The sequence below is a fragment of the Pezoporus wallicus genome, unplaced genomic scaffold (assembly GCF_028554395.1).
Source record: "Pezoporus wallicus isolate ANWC-B61680 ecotype Strahan unplaced genomic scaffold, APGP_CSIRO_Pwel_v1 contig_736, whole genome shotgun sequence".
In the NCBI taxonomy this organism is placed as follows: Eukaryota; Metazoa; Chordata; class Aves; order Psittaciformes; family Psittacidae; genus Pezoporus; species Pezoporus wallicus.
The window spans coordinates 3360393-3379829 of NW_026639744.1; the positions used below are offsets into that span (position 1 = coordinate 3360393).

Genomic DNA, 19437 nt, shown 5'->3' on the forward strand with positions numbered 1-19437 from the left:
TGCCTTGATTTAGGGTTAGCAACAATCCCATTTCAAGCAGGAGGCTGGACTGCAGACCTCCAGAGGTCCCTTCCAACCAGAGCTGCTAGGACAAGTGTCAGCACCTCATCAGGACCAAGATACGTAGCAGACCCTAATCTGAATGCCCTAACCCAAAACTTTAACACAAGAAATTGATGGTGTCAAGTGAAAGACACACCAGATTACTCAGAGAACAACTGCTGCATCTCCCAGAGCATCTTCCCATTGCCTCACTTTAAGTCTACTTACCCTGGAGGCTAACTTGCTATGCAGGGTAGGTCAATGACGAATGCAGGAACACTGCAACTCTGCCTGCTTTAAATGCCCGAGGAAGTTGTTCATGTGGTACTGTCCAGCCAGATACTGGGCAGCTGTGCAGAAGTACTATGTACTCTCTCTCTCCTAGAAGCTCAGGAAAAGGAGCAGAAAAGCTCACAGGTTGGAATTATTTCATGCCTGCCACAGGAAAAAAGCAGCTAGCAAAAGAGGCAGAGCAAAGCAATAGTGAATCCATCCAACACCTGATAAAACAGAAGTTGCACCAGCTCTTAAAAATCCATCTATGGCACATTCATAAGAGGAATGACCAATGAAATTACTTATTTGCATAAGCAACCCATCAAATTTTCAAAGTCAACATGGCAGCAGCAAATTATCAAAAGTGGTTGTTCACAACATCTGTCAAACAGAACCGAGATCAATTTTCAGAACACCCACTCCATTTCATTCCCTCAAAGTTCATCAATAGCAGTATTATTAACTTTTGGCAATTCACACTCTTCTTTGAAGTGGCAGTTTTCCAGGATGTTCTTGTAATAGTCCTTGAGGTCTGCGTAAGTAGAGATGGTTTCATTTGAGTGCTGAAACAACATCAGTTTTTCATTCAGCAGCATCTGTACTTGATACTCTTCTTCAGGGTTTTTCACTTGATCACAGTGGTAAAGCACAAATACCAGGTTGGCGGCATAAGGCACGATCCGGCCAGTGCGAAATTTCCGATGCGCCTGCCTGATGTAATTGTTTGCCTTGAGAGGCTCATCATCTTTGAAGAAACCCATAAGGGCAAGCAGTGGCTGAAGTGTCTCTGCATGTCCAACTTGTACAATCACAGGTGAAGAAATAGGTTTTGAACTGAAAAAGAGAAATATATGAAGGATGAGCAAAAGCCTGTCCTTTAAAACAAATATACCAGCATATTGCACAACTGTCAGCAATGTAGGCTTCAGAAGAGTAGACTCTGTTGGGCATTGGAGTAAAGCAGCTCAAAACCCTGTTTGGGAATTTCAGTGTATTATGGACTTCTTTCAAAGCATCCACATTTCCTAAACTTTGCCCTAATTCAAGGTATTAGCTTTGACATAAAATGCAAGAAGCTGTAATAAATGCAGTTGGGCTACAGCTAGAGCCCAATGTAAATATGGTAAACAAAAGCAAGAAACAAATTAATGGTGTGCATCCATATACTCAGTACATCTCTTCAACTCCTGCGTGAACCTACTCGCTTGTGCTTTACCCAGGTATGGGATAATCCAGCGACTGTGCTAACATTAGTACACTGGGTTTGGATTAAATACAAGATTTCTAAATAGCATTGCTTCCTCTCATCAGGGATTTGAGAGAAAGTAGAGAACTGCCAAACCAGCTGCAAGGCTCTGCTAACAAACAAACCAAGTCAAGCCCTTTGTTAGATGTCAACATGCGGAAGGGCTCATGGACATTGCAGTAACTTATTATTTCTGTTAACACAGACCCACTGCAAATACATATGACCACTCCCCCGTCACCGGCTGTTTGGAAAAACTGAGACACTTTCTTCTTTTTTCTTTTTAACCAAATACATTTTTTTACTACGTGTTTCACAAATTTCCTTTAGTACAAACCTACAGCTAAAATATAACAACTTTTCCCAGGAAACTGAGCTGTATTTAATAGGATTGATTAGAGTCATTAACTTTTTTGTTGTTCTCTGGCAGATGCAAAAAGTGCCCAAATGACAAAGTATAATGAACTATTAAGTGAGATCATCCAAGACACAGTCCACTTCACAAAGACCAGTGAGTTATTATTAAAACACACCCTTTTTCTTTAGCTACATACTTCAAACAACACGGATTTTCTAAAAGTCTTTTTAATAGGCTTCTGCCTAAATTAATCGACGGTGTTGTGAAGAGCCCCCACGTTATCATTATTTTAGCCCTGGAAAGTTTTTACGTTTTCAGCATTATTTTTCCTAGATTTGAGGATCAAAACCTTTTCCAGCTGCTGTAATAATAAGTGACAATTCAGTTTCAAGATGAAAATTAAGATTAAGTACAAACTTATTCACACATTAAGAAACTACAGTAAAGCACTACTACCCTCTGACCTACCTATAACCAGATGACTGCCTGCAGAAGCAGGCAAATTACTGATTTAACACACAAACTGCTTCCCTCCCTGACACACTATCACCAGTGCAGGGTTTTAAGGAGTGTTTCTTGCCTACCTCTATGACCACCCATGCTTTTAACTGTGTGTAATACAAGAACAGGGAGGTTGGAACTAGGTGATGTTAGAGGTCCTTTCCAACCCTAACTATTCTATCATTCTATACCATGATAATTGTTTGCCTTGAGAGGCAAAAAACTGACTTCCCCTCCTCCCCCCCCCCCCCCCCCCCCAGTACTATTCAGCTGTTTAGAAGGTGTACCAGCACTCACCGAAGTTTAGTCTGATGACAGCAATCCAGTCATTGGAGGAAAACAGTTGTCCCTCCACAGTTCATTAGTCCATTACTACTTAAGAACACCAACTAGTTGAAAAGATTATACTCCCTCAGCACACAGGCCAGCAAACTGAGCCACTGATTCATACCATGAACGAAGCCTAAAACTATTACAGCTTGCACAACACAAGGTTACATACTGTTCAACCAAAGGGAAGAGCTGGTTTGCTGCAAGAAGCAGCATTAGCCAAGATGAAAATCCACCCCTTGTTCCAGAGAAGGATGATGAATTTTGGGACCATCCCCAAGTGTCACTCAGAAGCCCACATGACTTATTTAGCACATGTAAACACATGCTTAGCTTTCACAAGTCAAGAGATCATGTTTGGTAACGCTCCTGCTGCCAGTAAAGTCCACCCACAGGTAAGACACATCCCTACTGGCCTGAAAAGAAGGCTCTACCTCTGCTCCAACCTAAAGTCTGAAGCAACTGAAAAAATGGTTAGGTAGGGGATCTGCCTATACATTCAAACTTTGTTCAGATAAGCAGGAATTCAGTATGGGGACATGATGGGCTCTGTAATACCAGCTCAGTATAGCAATGAGCCATATATAGCCAGGTGTTTGTGCAGTCTGAAACATGTCTTGCACCATTCTGCTCCCTGGTGAGCCTGCAGCTCTTCTGACTATACTCCATAGACATGCACATACTCTCTCCCCTTAGGCAAAAAAAAACCCACAGTTTTTCCAAGTGAGCTAACGTCCTTTTAGATCCAGAGTATTAGATATGCACAATACTCAAGACATCAAATTACACTGTAAATCCACACAGCATCCATGATGCTGTTTTCTTAATTCAGGACACCTAACACCTTTTCTAGTTAGCTTACAGAAGTCTGAGATACTTCCAGACAGCTTTAACAACCTCAAAACTCAGTTCCTGAGCAGCAAGTTGTTGCAGATTCTACCTGACAGATAACAATACGACTATTTTTACCATGTGGATAAATTCAAAAAGGTGTAATTTTCAAGCCCAATTAGTCTCACAAAGTCCTTTTACAATCCTCCTAGTAGAAACAATTTTTCTTCTTTATCTTGAGTAAAACTGCTGCATTTGTAATGACACTTAACTTCCCATCTCTTTTTCCTGGTCATTTCAACATGCTGGGCAGTCCAGACCCTTGCAGATCTATCTTCACTAGCAACCTGCCTCTGCTGGAAAAAAAAACCATCAGCTACCCTACCTCCATTCCTTGTATTTTTATTCATTTTTACCCATGTAAGGACCTTCCCATTAACCCTGGCTGCTTGATTTCTTTTCATAAGGAAACAACCTGTAGAAAGATGTTTGGAAATCATGACTGTGTCACCTAGACCACCCTATTTGGAACTCCTGGGAAAGATCCACAGGCAAGCAAGAGGTAAGTTTTCCTGTCACAGAACCGTATTGGCAGCACTCTGGTGTATCATATTCTTCAAGCTGCTCATCAATGTTAATCTCAATCATTATTTCTATTAAACTGGTCTGTGATTCCGATTTTCCCCTGGAGTTGGGTTTTCTCCTTTCCTTTCCCCCCCTCCATTTATTTGTTTTCACATCATCACACTTGCCAGCCTCCACAAGCTTCCTGGCTGAAGCCAACACACACTGGCTGTTATTTCAGCTATTTCATTAAGGTTCTTTTAGCACTCTTGGGAGATTATCACCCAGCTCTAGCAACTCAGCGCAGTTTTATTTGGTCCCAGCTGCACACCCTTCTAACACATGCCTGTTTCCAAATGTGGTGGTCTGTGTTTTATAGTTTACTAACCAAGAAAGCTAGAAATGTGAATATGCTGCTCAAGTCTCCAAAACAAGTGTTACACAGGCATTATTCACTCCACAGGGAGTGGATTTCACTCACCCATACCCCCCCCCCCCAACCATAAGTTTCCAAACCAGGAAATTAATTATAGCATATAGACATACACACCCGCAGATTTTTAAAGAACAAGAAAAGAAAATCTCATGGAGACAAAAGAAGGAATAAACAAGGTGCTCACTCTCACCTGTAACTTGAGTTTTTATTTCACCTGCTTTAATCTCATTAAATCCTTATGCCAACAGGTCAAACCACCTTGGGAGACAAAACAAACCTCTCCCTCTCACACCTGTCCCACCATATTACTTTAACAAGGATTAAAAACTGTTTCCTTATGTGGCACAATCCTTAGTTTTCAACAGCCTCTTCAAAACAGTATACTTGGGTTTCTCACCAGTGCTGAATGTCTGATTTCTAAGACTACTCAAGCATTCCCTGTTCAGTATCTAGGGTTATGACTCCAGTTCATGTGCTGTTTCATATCATCTAACAACGACAATAAAGTTCACCATCAAGGTTAAAACAGTAATACTTTTAATAATGGGAGAAATCACAAAAGATTGCCTCTTCAGAACATGTACACAGGCAAAGGTTACTACTGCCCCTACATTTCTGATAAAGACAGGAGCACAAATCACAATAAGCAAAACACTGATAAACTCTGAACAGTAGCACAGGCTAATGGAATATTAAACACAAGGCCTGAGATTTCCACACTCAATCTTTCTTTACGATCAGTAATGACTCAGTATCACATAGAAGCATTAAAGTTCTCAACATTGTACTCTGGCAACTGCCAATGCTATTTCAGTTCACTTTCTCCCTTTTATTTAGTACTAAAGGGTTTGATCAGTAGAAAAAGAAAAATAATCTCATTACCGACTTTAAAAGGAGATGAAGAGGCTGTGAATAAAACTGTGCCATGAAATTTTAAGAGCTTCTCTGAATGTGACTGCTGGTGACTGGTTTCATGCTCATTTTATGGGGCACTTCCAGATGAGCAGAAGTGGCTGTCACTAGGCAGAACACAAGCAGGGCTCATTGAAGAGATGTGTCAACTTCAGCTACTGAACTGCCCATTGGTATAACCATCTAAGGAAGTCTGACTGCAGCTGAAAATGAAGTTACTGAACAATACATCAGCATAGCCCTGAAAGATAAATTTCACCATGGAGAAGCACAGATATGGGATTTATCATTCAGGCAAATTCTACTTCTTAATCACAGCAGATTCAGGTTTACCTTGAATCGTCCTAAGCACCAATGTGACTCAGCTAGAGAAAACCCAAATCCCAGGAGATAGTGGGATAAGAGAAAACATTCCCTACAGCAAAGCTTAACTGGCCAACCTTTAAACCTCATGCAAAAAATCTCTCCAACAACTTCAAAGAGATTAAGTTTTAACAACCGCTAAACAAGCAAGCTTAGACTACATTCTGTCCTTTTCCTCCCCAGTACAAAAGCTAGGACAAAGAACTCAAACTCCTCTACTTTCAGCTATGGTAAGAATTCTCATATATGGGCTGAATTTTCATAAGAATCCCTCCCGCATCCCTTTGTGATTTATTTCTGGAGAAAACAGTTGGAGGAACCCTAAATCTGCAACGGAACTTGCAGAGATCAGGGAACTCAGTGGTGGGACTCAGAAGACAGCAGAAATACTTAACAGTGGTGTTGCTCAGGGTGTTAGCACAACTGGGGAGAAAGCAAAAGAAAAAACAGCTGTCAAACAGTATTAAGCCAATAATAATTCCACCTTAAATAGTACATCAAAAAACAGCTGTGCCCATTCATTTCCATAATCAGCACCAACAAAACAAAATGCCACTACAAATACTGTCAAGATTTTCTTTGTCCTGCAAGAGTTTATCACCCAAGGCTTCACTGCATTTCACAGGCTCTTTTCTGAATGACTCCACCTCTCACATTCTTGCAGACTTCAGAGATTAAATGCATTACTGTTCAGCATCATGATGATGCTAAATGTTGTAGCACCATGATGAGCCAAAACCAAATCAAGAGGGTCAAACTCTTCCTGTGGAAAGTGAATACTGATAGATCAGTTCATTTGTATGTTAGTTGCCTAGATACTGTTTTGCTTAGGTTCTTAATTCCTTAGATGAAAGGATATGACTCTATAAAAGTTGCGGAGATACCTTTCCAGAGCAATACTGAACAAGCAAATAATAGGTAATTAATGTGAGAGATTAAGTATGCTCTGGAAGGTTTGAAAGGCACAAGCAACACTTGAAATACCTGGTTCTAGGCAGAGAGATGAAAAGACACATTCCCAGGGGAGGTCCCCTGGACTGTCCAGGTATCTGAGAGAAGCCAGCACATGCACAGACACTTCAGAAATGCAGACACAGGGATACTGTTGAACATGCTACAAGGACCTGTAGGGAATTTTATACCTCTACCTGGTTTCCCCAAAAGCACCATTTAATCACATCAGAAGCACTATCTTTGAAAGATGAAGCTATCAAAACTGACTATACAATATGACACAGCTGTTTGAGGTATTTGCAGTTTATAAGTGTAAGTCTCTGATTTTCTGGAAATGGAGACCTGTGTATTTTTCAGGTGTACTTATATAAACTTGTGTGGTCTACTGAGCTGTACAGCTGGGACATTGCTCTGTGAATATACGAACATATTATTACAGGGATCAGTTTACCCATCACATACACAACTCCCTCCCCTCTGAACAGACAGTGTGGAGTTTTTATTCCTTCCCTCCCTCCCCCCTTAAGTTACATATCACTAAGTAATTAGCAGAGGTGACAAGCACCTGGTCCACAAGTTATCATCACAGGCATTCCCCAGTACCCCAAAGCATCAAGGGGACAGAGTGGGGACATCCCTAAAATGGCCCCATACAAAGCTTTAATCACACACACCTTCAAGCTCTCTGAGGTGACTGTCTGGGGAGCGCAGTTCCAATGCTTCTGACCTGGGTCTGCAAGAGCCACTCCATACCTCAGAGTAAGTCCATTACTACATCTGGCTATAAACTGTTCTGCACTTCAAATGACACCAATTACATATCTACACATCATAGCTCAGGTTATCCTCCAGTGAGTGGTCAAGTACACTGGTTTACAGCTCCCACCAAGGAACACAGGACATTCTGAACCTGCTGATGCACTCAAATAACCAAGAATCTGCACTGCGCAAAGATGGGATCCCTGTAGCAAAGAAAGGTTTAATAAAAGAAATACCTAAAAACCTTGGATCTGAGCAAAAGGATTTTTTTTTTTACCCAATTATATCACTTCTACTGCATACGTGGAAGCTTTGTGCTCTATTCCCTTTGTACATACTATAAAAAGATAGTTTTGAACACTTAATTGGTTTTACATCATATATTGAATTCTTTTGTACTGAGTCATAGGCTTGAAAGAAGTGATTAAGGCACTCCTAAGTGCTACTAGTTAGCAGTAAATGACTACAGAAAGGTTGTGAATTTACCTGCAAAGAGGAATGCAAATTACATGAAACAACAAAAGCTATCTGGCAGTGTTCAAGGCCAGATTGGACAAGGCTTTGAGACACCTTTGGAAGGTGTTCCTGCCCATGGCAGGCGGACTGGAACTGGATGATCATTATGGTCCCTTCAAACCTAAACCATTCTATGATTCTATGACAAATTGGCAAATTGAGCTGTTTACCATATGGCTTAGCCTGGTATAACTACATAGATCACCTTCACTTGATCTTGAACTACATCCAATTTCAAGTTAGTCTGAACCTGCTTACTCTCAGAGGAAACCACCAAATACTACTCAACGTGTATGTGCAGCTAGGTTAGTATTTTCAGTCATTAGCCACATACTTTAAATAGTGAAATAGCTACACAAAGTTTCCAGTTTCCAAACACTTCCCAGTTTCCAAAGCCTTATGGTAATCCACTCGGACAGTACATGTAAAGTACTAACAGGAATTTAATATTCTTTCAAGAGCAAGAAGGGTAGACTTGTTAAATATTTGAAGCTAGAAGAAAAAGACATAAAACAGCTTTAATGAATATCTGATGTTCTTGAAGTGTGCCACAACCGATTTCCAAATCCACCCTTGTCCATGTGTAGCTGTTAAGATTGTTTTGGGTTTTTTTTATAAGACTGGCAGCTTCCTATTTCATTAGCTATGAAAATACATGGATTTCTTAGCTGTACACAGAGTTCCTGTTGGCAGCACAGCACTCCCAGATCATAGATGTAAGGCTTACCTGGGCATTTCACAGAAACCTGAAGCCAAAAAGTAACGTATCTTTAAGCCTCCTATGCACAGTTTTCCTGCAGATTCATACCCTATACTGCAGCAACAGGAGCTTCCTCCTGCCACAGTAATGTTTCCCCTTTCTCCTCCCAAGATCAGTGTGCCAAATCTCCCAACTAGGCAAGAAGCCAGTGAACAATAGACTTCTGCTGGCAGTCCCATGCAACACACAGACCAGATATGCCTCTTGAGGAAGGATGAAGGCCCATCAACTCCAAGGTTATTCCTACCATCAGCACCCTGTCGGTGTGGGGAGATAACATACTAGGTTTTGGTCACTAGCTGTAGCCCATGTATGAGCCACTAAGAATATGTCTGAGCTTTGTGGCTCAGAAACAGCAATGCCTCACTGCTTCTTCTGAGGTAAGGTGATGCTCATTGATTGTTCCTCTACACCCCAACACTGAAGCATCTCTAAATACCACAGCTTTGGGAAATAGAACACTTTCTAATTGTTTAAACAATCACTGGCTGATAAGAGCAGCCTTTCAAGGATTCTTCCCTGGTAGCCCAACTGCAAGTGAACATGCACATATGTATGACTACCTGGCAGTTTTACTATCATAAGGAAGAACACTGACACTTTCAGTAAGCCCTAGGCTCCAGTGGGAGGGAAACCCAACAGCTTAGTGAGCAGTGTTTCCCCATTAGTTTCTTCACGACACACTTGCATAGCCTGACTCTGCATTTTCTATCTGTAGCAGGAAGACTTGGGGAAAAATGCAATTCTTAAGTCTTCACAAAAATAAAGTGCCTTATGGACCAAGACAACTGCCCAAATATACCACTTCAATATAACAAATTACCTGGTTAATTCTATATTCAACTCTTGTGATACTTATTTTGGTTTTGGGGGCTTTTTGGGGTGTTTTGTTTTGTTGGGGTTTCTTTTGTAATTAAGAAAATGTGTATAGAACATACAGAGTCCTGGCCCCCAAATTCTCCCTAGAAACATGCCCGTGACATTTCCTTGCAGACTGGTAAGAAGGTATGGAGGAATGCGGTCCTGAAAGGCCCACTACGACTGTGGTTAGGTCTCAAAGAATAGATGTTTTCTACTGAAGAATTAACCTTGATTAGACGTTTATATTTCATTGATACTGAATGTGTAGAAGAATAGTGTCCATGCATGGGTGTGCTAACAGCAGGTGGTCACCAATACCAGCTGTTCATAAATTCAATATCAGACCCATGTTCCTGAATAGATATTCCAGCACCTTTCCACCATCTGTCTGGATTGGGACAGTTGACAAAAGCAATCCTATAGTGAAAATCCATTTCACAGGCTTCATAACTTTCTTGCGGTACAGCAAGACCTACACAGAAGCGACCATTGCTAGTTTAAACCGAGGATTCTACTGGAATTCATATGATGAAAGATCCTAAAAATGTCTGAAACTTCTGCACTGTAAATTGAAGGTGGGACTAATTGGCAGTAGGTATTTATTGCCACCTTCATCACATTAAGGATAGATTAATCAGCAGAAGATGTTTTTCCCAGAAGGAAAAGTGAGCTTTAACAAGGCAACTAGTAAGGCAATTAAATTCACTGAGCAAACAGACTGCAAGACCAAGCATCACTTCATGGAAGAAACAGGGTTACAGTAAGAGCAAGGTTTATCTTTTTAAATTCAGCTGAAACTGAGAATAAAACCAGGACAAAGCTATTGAATATAAAAACACTGTTCTCTACTGCCAAGCCTGTAACAGAACAGATAATGCAGATCCCTCAGCTTCTTGCTGGAACACAAATGCTCCCCTTTCTGCTCTTGGATAGCCAAGCCTAAGCTTTTCAGAAAGAAAAGAGAACCTCAAGCAAGGATAATGCTCTGGAAGTAAATTTGTTGCTGTTAATTTTTTAAGGTAAACAGCCAGTTACAAGTCCATGTCAGACATTGCTAAACTGAAATAGCATTCCACTAAAAGACATTTTATCATCAGAAAGGTTAATTTTCCTAGTAATCAACGCTGCAAAGTGTTTAATCTGTTGCCTTAAAGTCACACAATACAACAGAAAATTTTTACAAGGCTACTCATGCACCCACAGAGGCACAGCCAAATACCTCCTGTTATTAACACAGGCATATACTTTTATTTGCATGTTTTTTTTGTTTTTATTTGTATTCTCGTATTTCCATGGGATCCGGGATAAGTCTCTCTTATCCCGGATAAGAAAGCATCAGTTGCATCTCAGCTCTCTAGATCGCAGGAGACAGGAGCTGTTCCAATACATGGGTAGTGGCAGATTTCCATGTGTTCCCAAGTGCACCGGGTTACCCGATCCGGATTATACTCAAGTCTTCGGTGCTTTGAGACTGCCACCTTACGTTGTGGAATGGAATAACATGCTCCCTTTGTGCAAAACAATACACTTCGGAAGCTTTCAGTTCCCATTCAGGGCGCAAACTACACAGACCGTTTACCCAGCTTTGAACTTTCCCAGATTTTTAGGGTCCCGATCTTTTACACACACGCAAATTCGCTATCTGCTTCCCCTCTGCAGTAGCAATGCAATCCCTGAGATTGCAAGTGAATTTCTGCAGCCAAAGCTGAAAGACAAAATGAAGTTATCTTTGTCCTTTAATACTCTGCCTCAGACTTCTGCTGTTCCCCAAGAAACCTGTTCCACCTTGCAATTTAGTGACTGCTGATCTAGTTCTCAATAAATCAGAAGTACAGATATAGCTTTTTTCAACTACAGCTTTTGGTTTTGGGGGGGGGGGGGGGGGGGTCTATTATTAAACTTACAGGGGTATCTTGCATGCAGTTGCAGATGCAACTGCAACCAGTGCATGTAATTTAAGGACTGAAAGGCTGTCACTGTTCAAAAAATGAACGACACTAAAAAGAAACAAAACTGACCACTCTCCTTACAGGAGTCAACCTACATTTAGAAGTTATGTTTCAGATTTCAGAAGCACAAGAAGGGTCTTAAGGGCCTTGCTGTCTTTTTCTTAATCCATGGGTCTTCCTCAACCTCTTATTCCCAGTTCTCGCTTTGTTTGTTCTTAAGAGACAGACACAGCACATGACAGAGGCAATCACAGCAGCATGCTTGTCAATCTATTCACAGTTGGGTGTTAATGGCCTGTGCCCTAATGCATTTTCCATTTAGTTCTCTGGTAAACTAAAGAAAGGATGCAGTGAAGTTTATTTAGACAGTGATCTGTCACTACCATTGCTTTAATGCCACCATTACTAAAATGAGAGGTACCACAGACTCATACACAAGCCTTAAATTTCCAGACACCAGAGTGACCGAATGATAACACAATTTCTTAAGCCAGCTTGGCTGCAGAGGGGTCACTATCACCATTTATTTCAGTCATTCCACAGCAACTCCTCCCCAAAGCCAAACTTACTTATGTTTTCAACTGTCACGTGCTAACCCATTCATGGCAAAATGAACACAGGAGCCTCCTTTGTGCCAGCTGGCACACAGCACTAGTAAAATTCAGAAAGGCCCCTGACCACCAGTGCCATGCAGAGTCCTGTACACTCCCACCCTTGGCTTTCATTGTCAGCCCTACATGGCCTCCTTCCCTCTGCTCACGTAATCATTACAGCAGGACCAATGCACTAATCTGGATGTAAGTGTTGAGAAAGTTTATGTGTACACTTCAAAGGCTAATTGTCAACACATTACTTTCTTGCATGCTAAGCTGACACTGTTAAAAACACACAAGTCTGATTTGTGAGTCAGGTTTTCCAGGTGAATCACAAAAGTAATTAAGATAAAGACTATTTTTAATGTTTACCTAGGTATGACTCCCCTTTAGAAAGTAACCATATTATGTATTAAATATCACCTCAACATTCCTTCATCACTCAGAACTCCAGTGATGAATACAGGTCTCTCTGTATCCAGCAGTAACCAGCAAAAAAAGCCAACTGACTGCTTCAGAATTATGCTTCAACTGACTTAACACACAGTTCTACTACTGTTAATGCCCAACTTGGATCCTCAGTCAGCAAACTCTTACAGTAACAAAACTTTTCTGTCTTCTCTACTATAAAATGATTATAATCAACTTTATGGATCATTCCTCAGAAAATATGAATGGTACTTCTAACTTCAGTCTTCCAAGGAAAAGGAAAAAATAAACATCTTCCAATGGGTTATCATGTAAAAACACAGCCAGCCTCAAAGATCAATGACTCATGCTTTTGTTTCTGATATATAGACACTATGAATATTCTGCTAAGTGTAGAGTAGATCTACTTTAATACACTGATTATAGAAATGAAGCTCCAAGGATGCTAGGAGGGCAAAAGCATCCACCACATATAACTGATGTTTACATATCAACAGCAAAGACAAATTGTTACTTATAAATTGGTTTCTATTAAGTATTTAATAGCACGATACAATCTTAAAATCATAACCTTGAAAGCATGTGCTTTTATAGACATTTCCACACTTATCTGCCAAGGTATTCATTCAAGTGACTGATCACTAAACTGTGAATTTAGAATTCTTTGGTTTGCTTGAGGAACAAGCACACAGGTTGTAAATTAACGCTCACATGAATGCACTGCACTTAAGCCTAAAGCAGCTCTCAAAGCAAATAAACAGAAAATATTACTAGCACATGAAAGCAAATGCAGGCGATTGTGACACAAATACATCAACCTGTAAGTGAAGCCTGTTTTGTCCACACCACAACAGATCCCAGTTGCGTTCCTATTTTACTTTTTCCCCATCATACTGATGCACACAAGATCAACACTAAACAGATAATGAATCATGACTGCTGACTGACACCAGCTCACAGGAGTAAACACTACACAAAAATGGCACAGATATCTCCAATTTTTAAGAAGGTATAAGAATAGTTAAATCCATGACACTAAAGGCATTTTTAAGGGCTGTGCAACTCAGTGGTTGAAGCACCACTGCTATTGCTCTTCCACTCACACAAAATTACTGTCGTCAAACCATTTTATTAGACCAGCATCCTTTGAAGACACCTGGGTATTGTATCTTCAAGCCTACTAGCAGCTAGTTGTGAGACCTAATACATTCCTATAGCTACAGTGTTTCCCAAACTACAGCTTTGCTGCAAAAGAATACGGGTAGGAAACTAAATATCCTAGCTAGAGTTGCTGGACTGGACAGCTGAACTACTGACTGGATTAACGCAACAAATCAAGGTATTTACAAGGACCTCATGACAAGAGCATCTTTATTCTGGTCTAACACAGCACTGAGTACCCGGCTCCAAGTCTGTCCTTCTCTAGTTTTGACAAAGCAAGTTTGTAACAACAAGGCTGGCTTGCTGTTACAGCTCTGGCCTCTTGGATCCTGCAACAGCCTGCTCTGGGCTAAAATTGCTAACTCTTTGGATTGCCTTGTAATAACTCTTTTTCCACAATTGCATTCCAAACACCTTTAATCTGAACAGAAAGCTTTAATAATGAAAGAGACTCAAGCACATGCAGAAAGAAAGGCTACACACTGAAATGCTTAAGTAACCAGACAACAGACTGTATCACAGGGATGCTTTGAACCCATAGTCTTCCATTTTTGTTACACATGATTCTTAACAAGGACATTTTAAACAACTGTTTTAACTCAATGGCTTCTTCTCAAACTGTACAGGAAGAGAGCACCATTATCAGACTGCAGTTGGCTGTCCCTTGAAGGCCTGTGTGTATTAGTAAGTTAAAAGGAAATATATTACCTGGGTATGAATGGAAAGAAAAAAAAAAAACGAACAACAAAAACAAAAAACCTGAAAACAAACCAACCTCCTTAACATAATATTGCTCAATTAAAAAATTTATTCTTTCCATTATAGTTCTCCCAGCTCAAACTCTCCTAACATTATTAAGTTTAGAAGTACTTCTATTCACATGACATCCAACTCATGACTGACCACAGAAAGCCTGTAGCCAAAGCACAAAAGCCTTTTTATTTACCTTTTGCTCTCTTCCACTGCTTTGTCCAAATGCTGGAAGATATCTTGGAATAAAATACAGCTGGAGCGACTATTTATGTCATAGCCATATCCTCTCTTCCAGTACTGCTTCAGGTCATTCAGGTATTCCAGTACCTAGTTAGAATTCACAGGTTTTTACTAGTGCACAAAGGGAAAATAAAAACAAGCCTTAAAACCCCCACAAACTGGAGCAACGACACCTCCACACACTGCACGAAATCAACAATTCTTTGACACAAACACTCCCAACCAACCAAACATCAAGACTCCAGTTGAAGCTGCTTTAATATAAAAACAAACAAAGACTAAAGAGCCACCAAATTCAGCATCTTGTCTCTGATCACGCTTACAATCAGGCCTAGGGAAAGCAGCAGGCATACTTTCCCAGACTCCACTAACTTTCAGCTCTGGATTTTGAGCCCCAAGGTGGTTTTCTACAAATTTAATAGACTTTGGTGGATTCTCTCCCACAATAACCCAATATCTCCTTTGAACCTACCAAGTTTTAGCATTAATAGTACCCTGCAGCTTGGTTACACACTGTGTTAAAAAAAAACATATTGCAAACCTGCCTGCTGCTAGCTTTATGTAGTACCTGCTAACTACCGCACATGACAAGACCACCACTATCCACTGCTTTTTGAAGCATTTCTGATTTCACATGATGAAGGTCAAAGTTCTTTAGCTTACTTAATCATTCTTCAGATCAAAGCAATCTCATACTTTTAACTGAGTTTGTCTATTTCTATGTTCTAGGGATGTGCACACATCTCAAGACAGAATTGTGCCTTGGAGTTATGTAAGAGCACACCATGCACTCCTTGTTCTCTGCTCCATTTCTTATGACTCCTAACATTAAATTTGTTTGATTTTTGCTCATTATCTTACTGTAGCTGAGCCAGCGTTTTCATGGATATATACCATCAGAATTTCACTTCTCAGTGGTACAATTTATCTCAGATATCACCAACTTGTATATGAAGTTTTAACTTCTTACTCCATACACATCACTCCACACTGAATGCCATGGGCCCCTGTACAGATATGGAATTCACGCTCACAAGGTCCCCCTGGAAAGCCTTTCAATTCTTATTGCCCCAGATTCTTATTATCTTAAGTACCTTCCTATAATCAGAAGTACAGGCCTCAGCAGAAGTCCTCTTTGAGAGGATAGCATTTACCCCTAACTCTATTGCCTACCCTTTAGGTAACCACTTACTGAACATCACAGGGAACATCAGGTACTGTTTGAAACAAGAGGAACCATCATAAGTCTCATTTATCTGGCCTCTACTAGGTTTATTAACAGGCGTTACATTTAGAAATCTGATAAGTGCCTAAAAACATAGAAAAAGTCTTAAAGGACCCAGAAGACCTCATCTGATGTCTTCCGGAATCAAGGCATTTTATCTCATTATTATCCTTTAGAAAACAAATCTGTCTAGAGCATTTCAAATGTTAGAGAAATAAAAGCATTACATGAATTAAGCACAACAGGAAAGGACATTTTTAATCAGACATATCAACACTGCACCAGTACTGAAGTCTGAATAAAGAAGGAAATTTCAGTCTTGCTGCTCAATTAGTCCAAAGCTCTTTGGAGACTGTCCTGGGTCCAGCAGTAACAGTCATTTTTCTCCTTCTCAGCAGCTGGTGCAGTGCTGTTTTTGACTTTTGGCCTGGGAGCAGTGCTAATAACACCAATGTTTCTAGTTGCTGCTAAGTAACATTAACTCTGACCAAGGACTTTGTGAGCCTCATGCTCTGCAAGGGAGGAGGGGAAGCCGGGAGGAAGCAGAGACAGGACACCTGACCCAAACTGACCAAAGAGGTATTCCATACCACAGCATGTCATGCCCAGGATGGAGAACTGGGGGCAGTTACCCGGAAGGGCTAGATCACTGCTCAGGTTGGGCTGGGTACTGGTCGGCGGTTGGTGAGCGGTTGTACTCCCTCCCCTTGTTATTCCCCTTAGCATTATTATTATTGGTGGTAGCAGTAGTGGTTTGTGTTACACCTTAGTTACTGGACTGTTCTTATCCCAACCCGTGGGAGTTACATTCTTTCAATTCTCCTTCCTATCCCTCGGGGAGCAGGGGGGGAGGAAGGAGGGGGAGTAAGAGAACAGCTGCGTGGTTTTTCTGAATTACTGACTGGACTTAAAACCACAACAGAGGCCAAAGTGCTTCATTATGTTGAGGAATTATAGGGCACACAACTTACAACTCCTTGCACAGTCAGAAGTTGTATCTGAACACCATGGTATCTTTTGAAGGCTTCTCAAATATCTTTCCCATTTAGCACGTATAGAATCATAGAAAGGTTTGGGTTGAAAGGAATCTTAAATATCATCTCCCCCTTCCCATGGGCTGGGACACCTCCTGCTAGTCCAGGCTGTTCAAAGCCACACGTACCTTGGCATCTTCTTCACTGAAGAGTGAACACCATGGGGAGGTCACATTTTTTATAGCTAACTCATATGAGCAGGTGAGAAAAGCCACTTGAACAAGATCTGCAATAAAGCCAACAAACAAGCAAAGATAGACCACTGCTACACAACTAGCAACTTTCAACTTGACTCTAAAATGAAATGTAACTACAATTCAGCAATGCAGACAATGTAAGACAATTGCCAGCCCAGAGGCCAAACACCAAAAATAAGATGTTTTCAACCGGATTGTTCTGAATCCTAATTCTGGACTTCAAGCTTTTCATGTTACATTGCTACAAGAGGAAAACAACAGCATTTCACACCAAATGCTGCACATCTGCTGAGTACATGCTATAGGTATCGACTACTAGTGTGTCCCCACCACCACAAAAGACACAAAAAGTCAACACAGAGAAGATATGTCTGCTCAGCACAGAGCAGTCTTTCACTATCACTACTCTACCTTCCACATTACCAGCTGAGTTTGAACAGCAGTGTGCTGCAATTTTGGGACCATGGCTTTAGGAACATGCTAGAATTAACAGCAACACTTATTTGGGGGGATTCCCTCATCACTTGACCATACAGTGAAACCTAGCACTTCTATTCTGGACAACTGAAGTTACCACATGGACACACAGGTCCACGTTTTCCTGACGTTATTTGTTTGAACTGTAACAGGTTTAAAAAAAGCTAAACCTGTTTGACAAAGCAGAATTAGAATAACAACACTGATTTGCCTCCAAGCAAAGGAAAAGTTGATTTCACCTCCAGAAAAGGTATTTTCAAACACCTTTTTCTTCTGACCACTAATAAGCATTCATTACTGCAATACCAATATATATTTACTGCCTATGCAATTAATCAGAGACTGTATCTTCCTTTTACACCATGATTTTAGTTACCTTCTCTCCATAACTACACATCTTGGAAGTCATTCTCAAGCAGAAGCCACCTGTAACAGGCATTCATTACCTGCATTTAGCTCCTCCACCGGCAAACACAAGGCACTTGCAACCTTCTCCACGACCTTCTTCATCTCTGGCCCCTCTTTGAAAGCCTTCACCTGGCACATCGCCGTGGCGTTCTCTTCCACCAAGGCTACAAACTTGGCGCAGTGATCAAAAAATCGCATCAAGGAATCATTAACTTCCACCTCTGCTTCTGAAAGCAAACACAGGCGTCAGGGACGCAGTCAGACACCTCCCCAAGGGCAGTCCATCCTCCACAGCGGTGTCCCTATAGGGGGAAAGAGGGGTCCCCCCCCAGCCCGGGCACGCGGGACATGGGACTGGCCTCACCGCTTCCCTCAGGCCCGGGGCAGCGGGGAGGACTTGGGGGCTCGCTCAGGGAAGGGGGGACAGCTGTGCGCCCGGTCTTACCGTCGCTGCCGAGGCTGAAGGACGGTCCGAGCCCGCGGCGGAAGGCGGCGCCGCTCTGCAGGCAGCGGTGCTTGGAGCTGCTGGCCAGCACCAGGCGGCGGCGGGCGGCGAAGAGGGCGGGGAAGCGGGCGGCCAAGCGGCGGGCCAGGTGCTCCATATCGCGCCGGCCCTGTGGCGCCAGCCGCCCGTCGAGGCTCTCGTTATACCACATCTGCCAGGCGGCTAGGTCGGCAGCGACGGGACAGGCTGCTGCGGCAGATCCTGCGTCAGCGGCGGGGCGGCGGCGGAGGAGGCGGGCGTGCAGGTCGCCCAGGCGGCGGATCTGCTCGGCCGTGGGGTAGCGGGTGCCGTGGCGGAGCAAGGCGCGGAGCTGCAGCGGCGCGCAGGAGGGCGGCAGCCCGGACCCGACCGCGGCGGGACCCAGAGACAGCGGGTCGCGCACCAGGTACGGGTTCACATCCTCGTAGCGCGACTTGGTGCCGAAGTAGCCGTTCAATCCCGCGCTCGCCACCTCCAGCAAAGGGAGGAGAACGGCAGAAAGGAACGCAGCTACCACCCGCAGCGACGCCATGGCGGCAACTGCAGGGCTCCTGCAGGAAGAGGCGGAGACGAGTTGCCCCGCCCTCCTCCCCCTCGCCTGCGGGCCCGCGCCTCAGTGGGGCGGGCTAGCGACCGGGTGAGGGTGGTGCGGCCTGTGTAGAGCTGCGGATGCCCTGCCGCCGAGCTCGATCCTTCAGGGCTGTACCTGTGTGTTAAAACCGCGCCTTTATGACTCATTTATGGATCCTCAGGGCACTAAAGACCCCGATTCTCACCC

The 19437-nt window shown here is 42.4% G+C and overlaps 1 protein-coding gene across 2 annotated transcripts; it reads right to left on the bottom strand.

The window, feature by feature from the left end:
- Positions 1-255: 255 nt before the first annotated feature.
- On the bottom strand, positions 256-19223 carry MINPP1 (multiple inositol-polyphosphate phosphatase 1). 2 transcript variants are annotated; one of them, XM_057415655.1, is made up of 5 exons: positions 18621-19223; positions 18214-18396; positions 17222-17319; positions 14788-14921; positions 256-1152 (listed from the first exon to the last, which is right to left on the bottom strand). In XM_057415655.1, exons 1-5 carry the CDS (start codon positions 19189-19191, stop codon positions 753-755), a joined length of 1386 nt encoding a protein of 461 aa, XP_057271638.1. In that variant the 5' UTR covers positions 19192-19223; the 3' UTR covers positions 256-752. The 2 variants fall into 2 exon arrangements, with proteins under 2 accessions (XP_057271638.1, XP_057271637.1); XM_057415654.1 differs by having other exon boundaries at positions 18214-18402.
- Positions 19224-19437: the final 214 nt, after the last annotated feature.

Coding starts and splice junctions, on each gene's coding strand:
- MINPP1 (XM_057415654.1), bottom strand. CDS start 19,191: ATGGCGTCGCTGCGGGTGGTAGCTGCGTTCCTTTCTGCCGTTCTCCTC. Junction 18,403..18,620: donor CTTCAGCCTCGGCAGCGACG/GTAAGACCGGGC, acceptor GTTTGCTTTCAG/AAGCAGAGGTGGAAGTTAAT. Junction 17,320..18,213: donor GGTGGAGGAGCTAAATGCAG/GTAATGAATGCC, acceptor GCTTTATTGCAG/ATCTTGTTCAAGTGGCTTTT.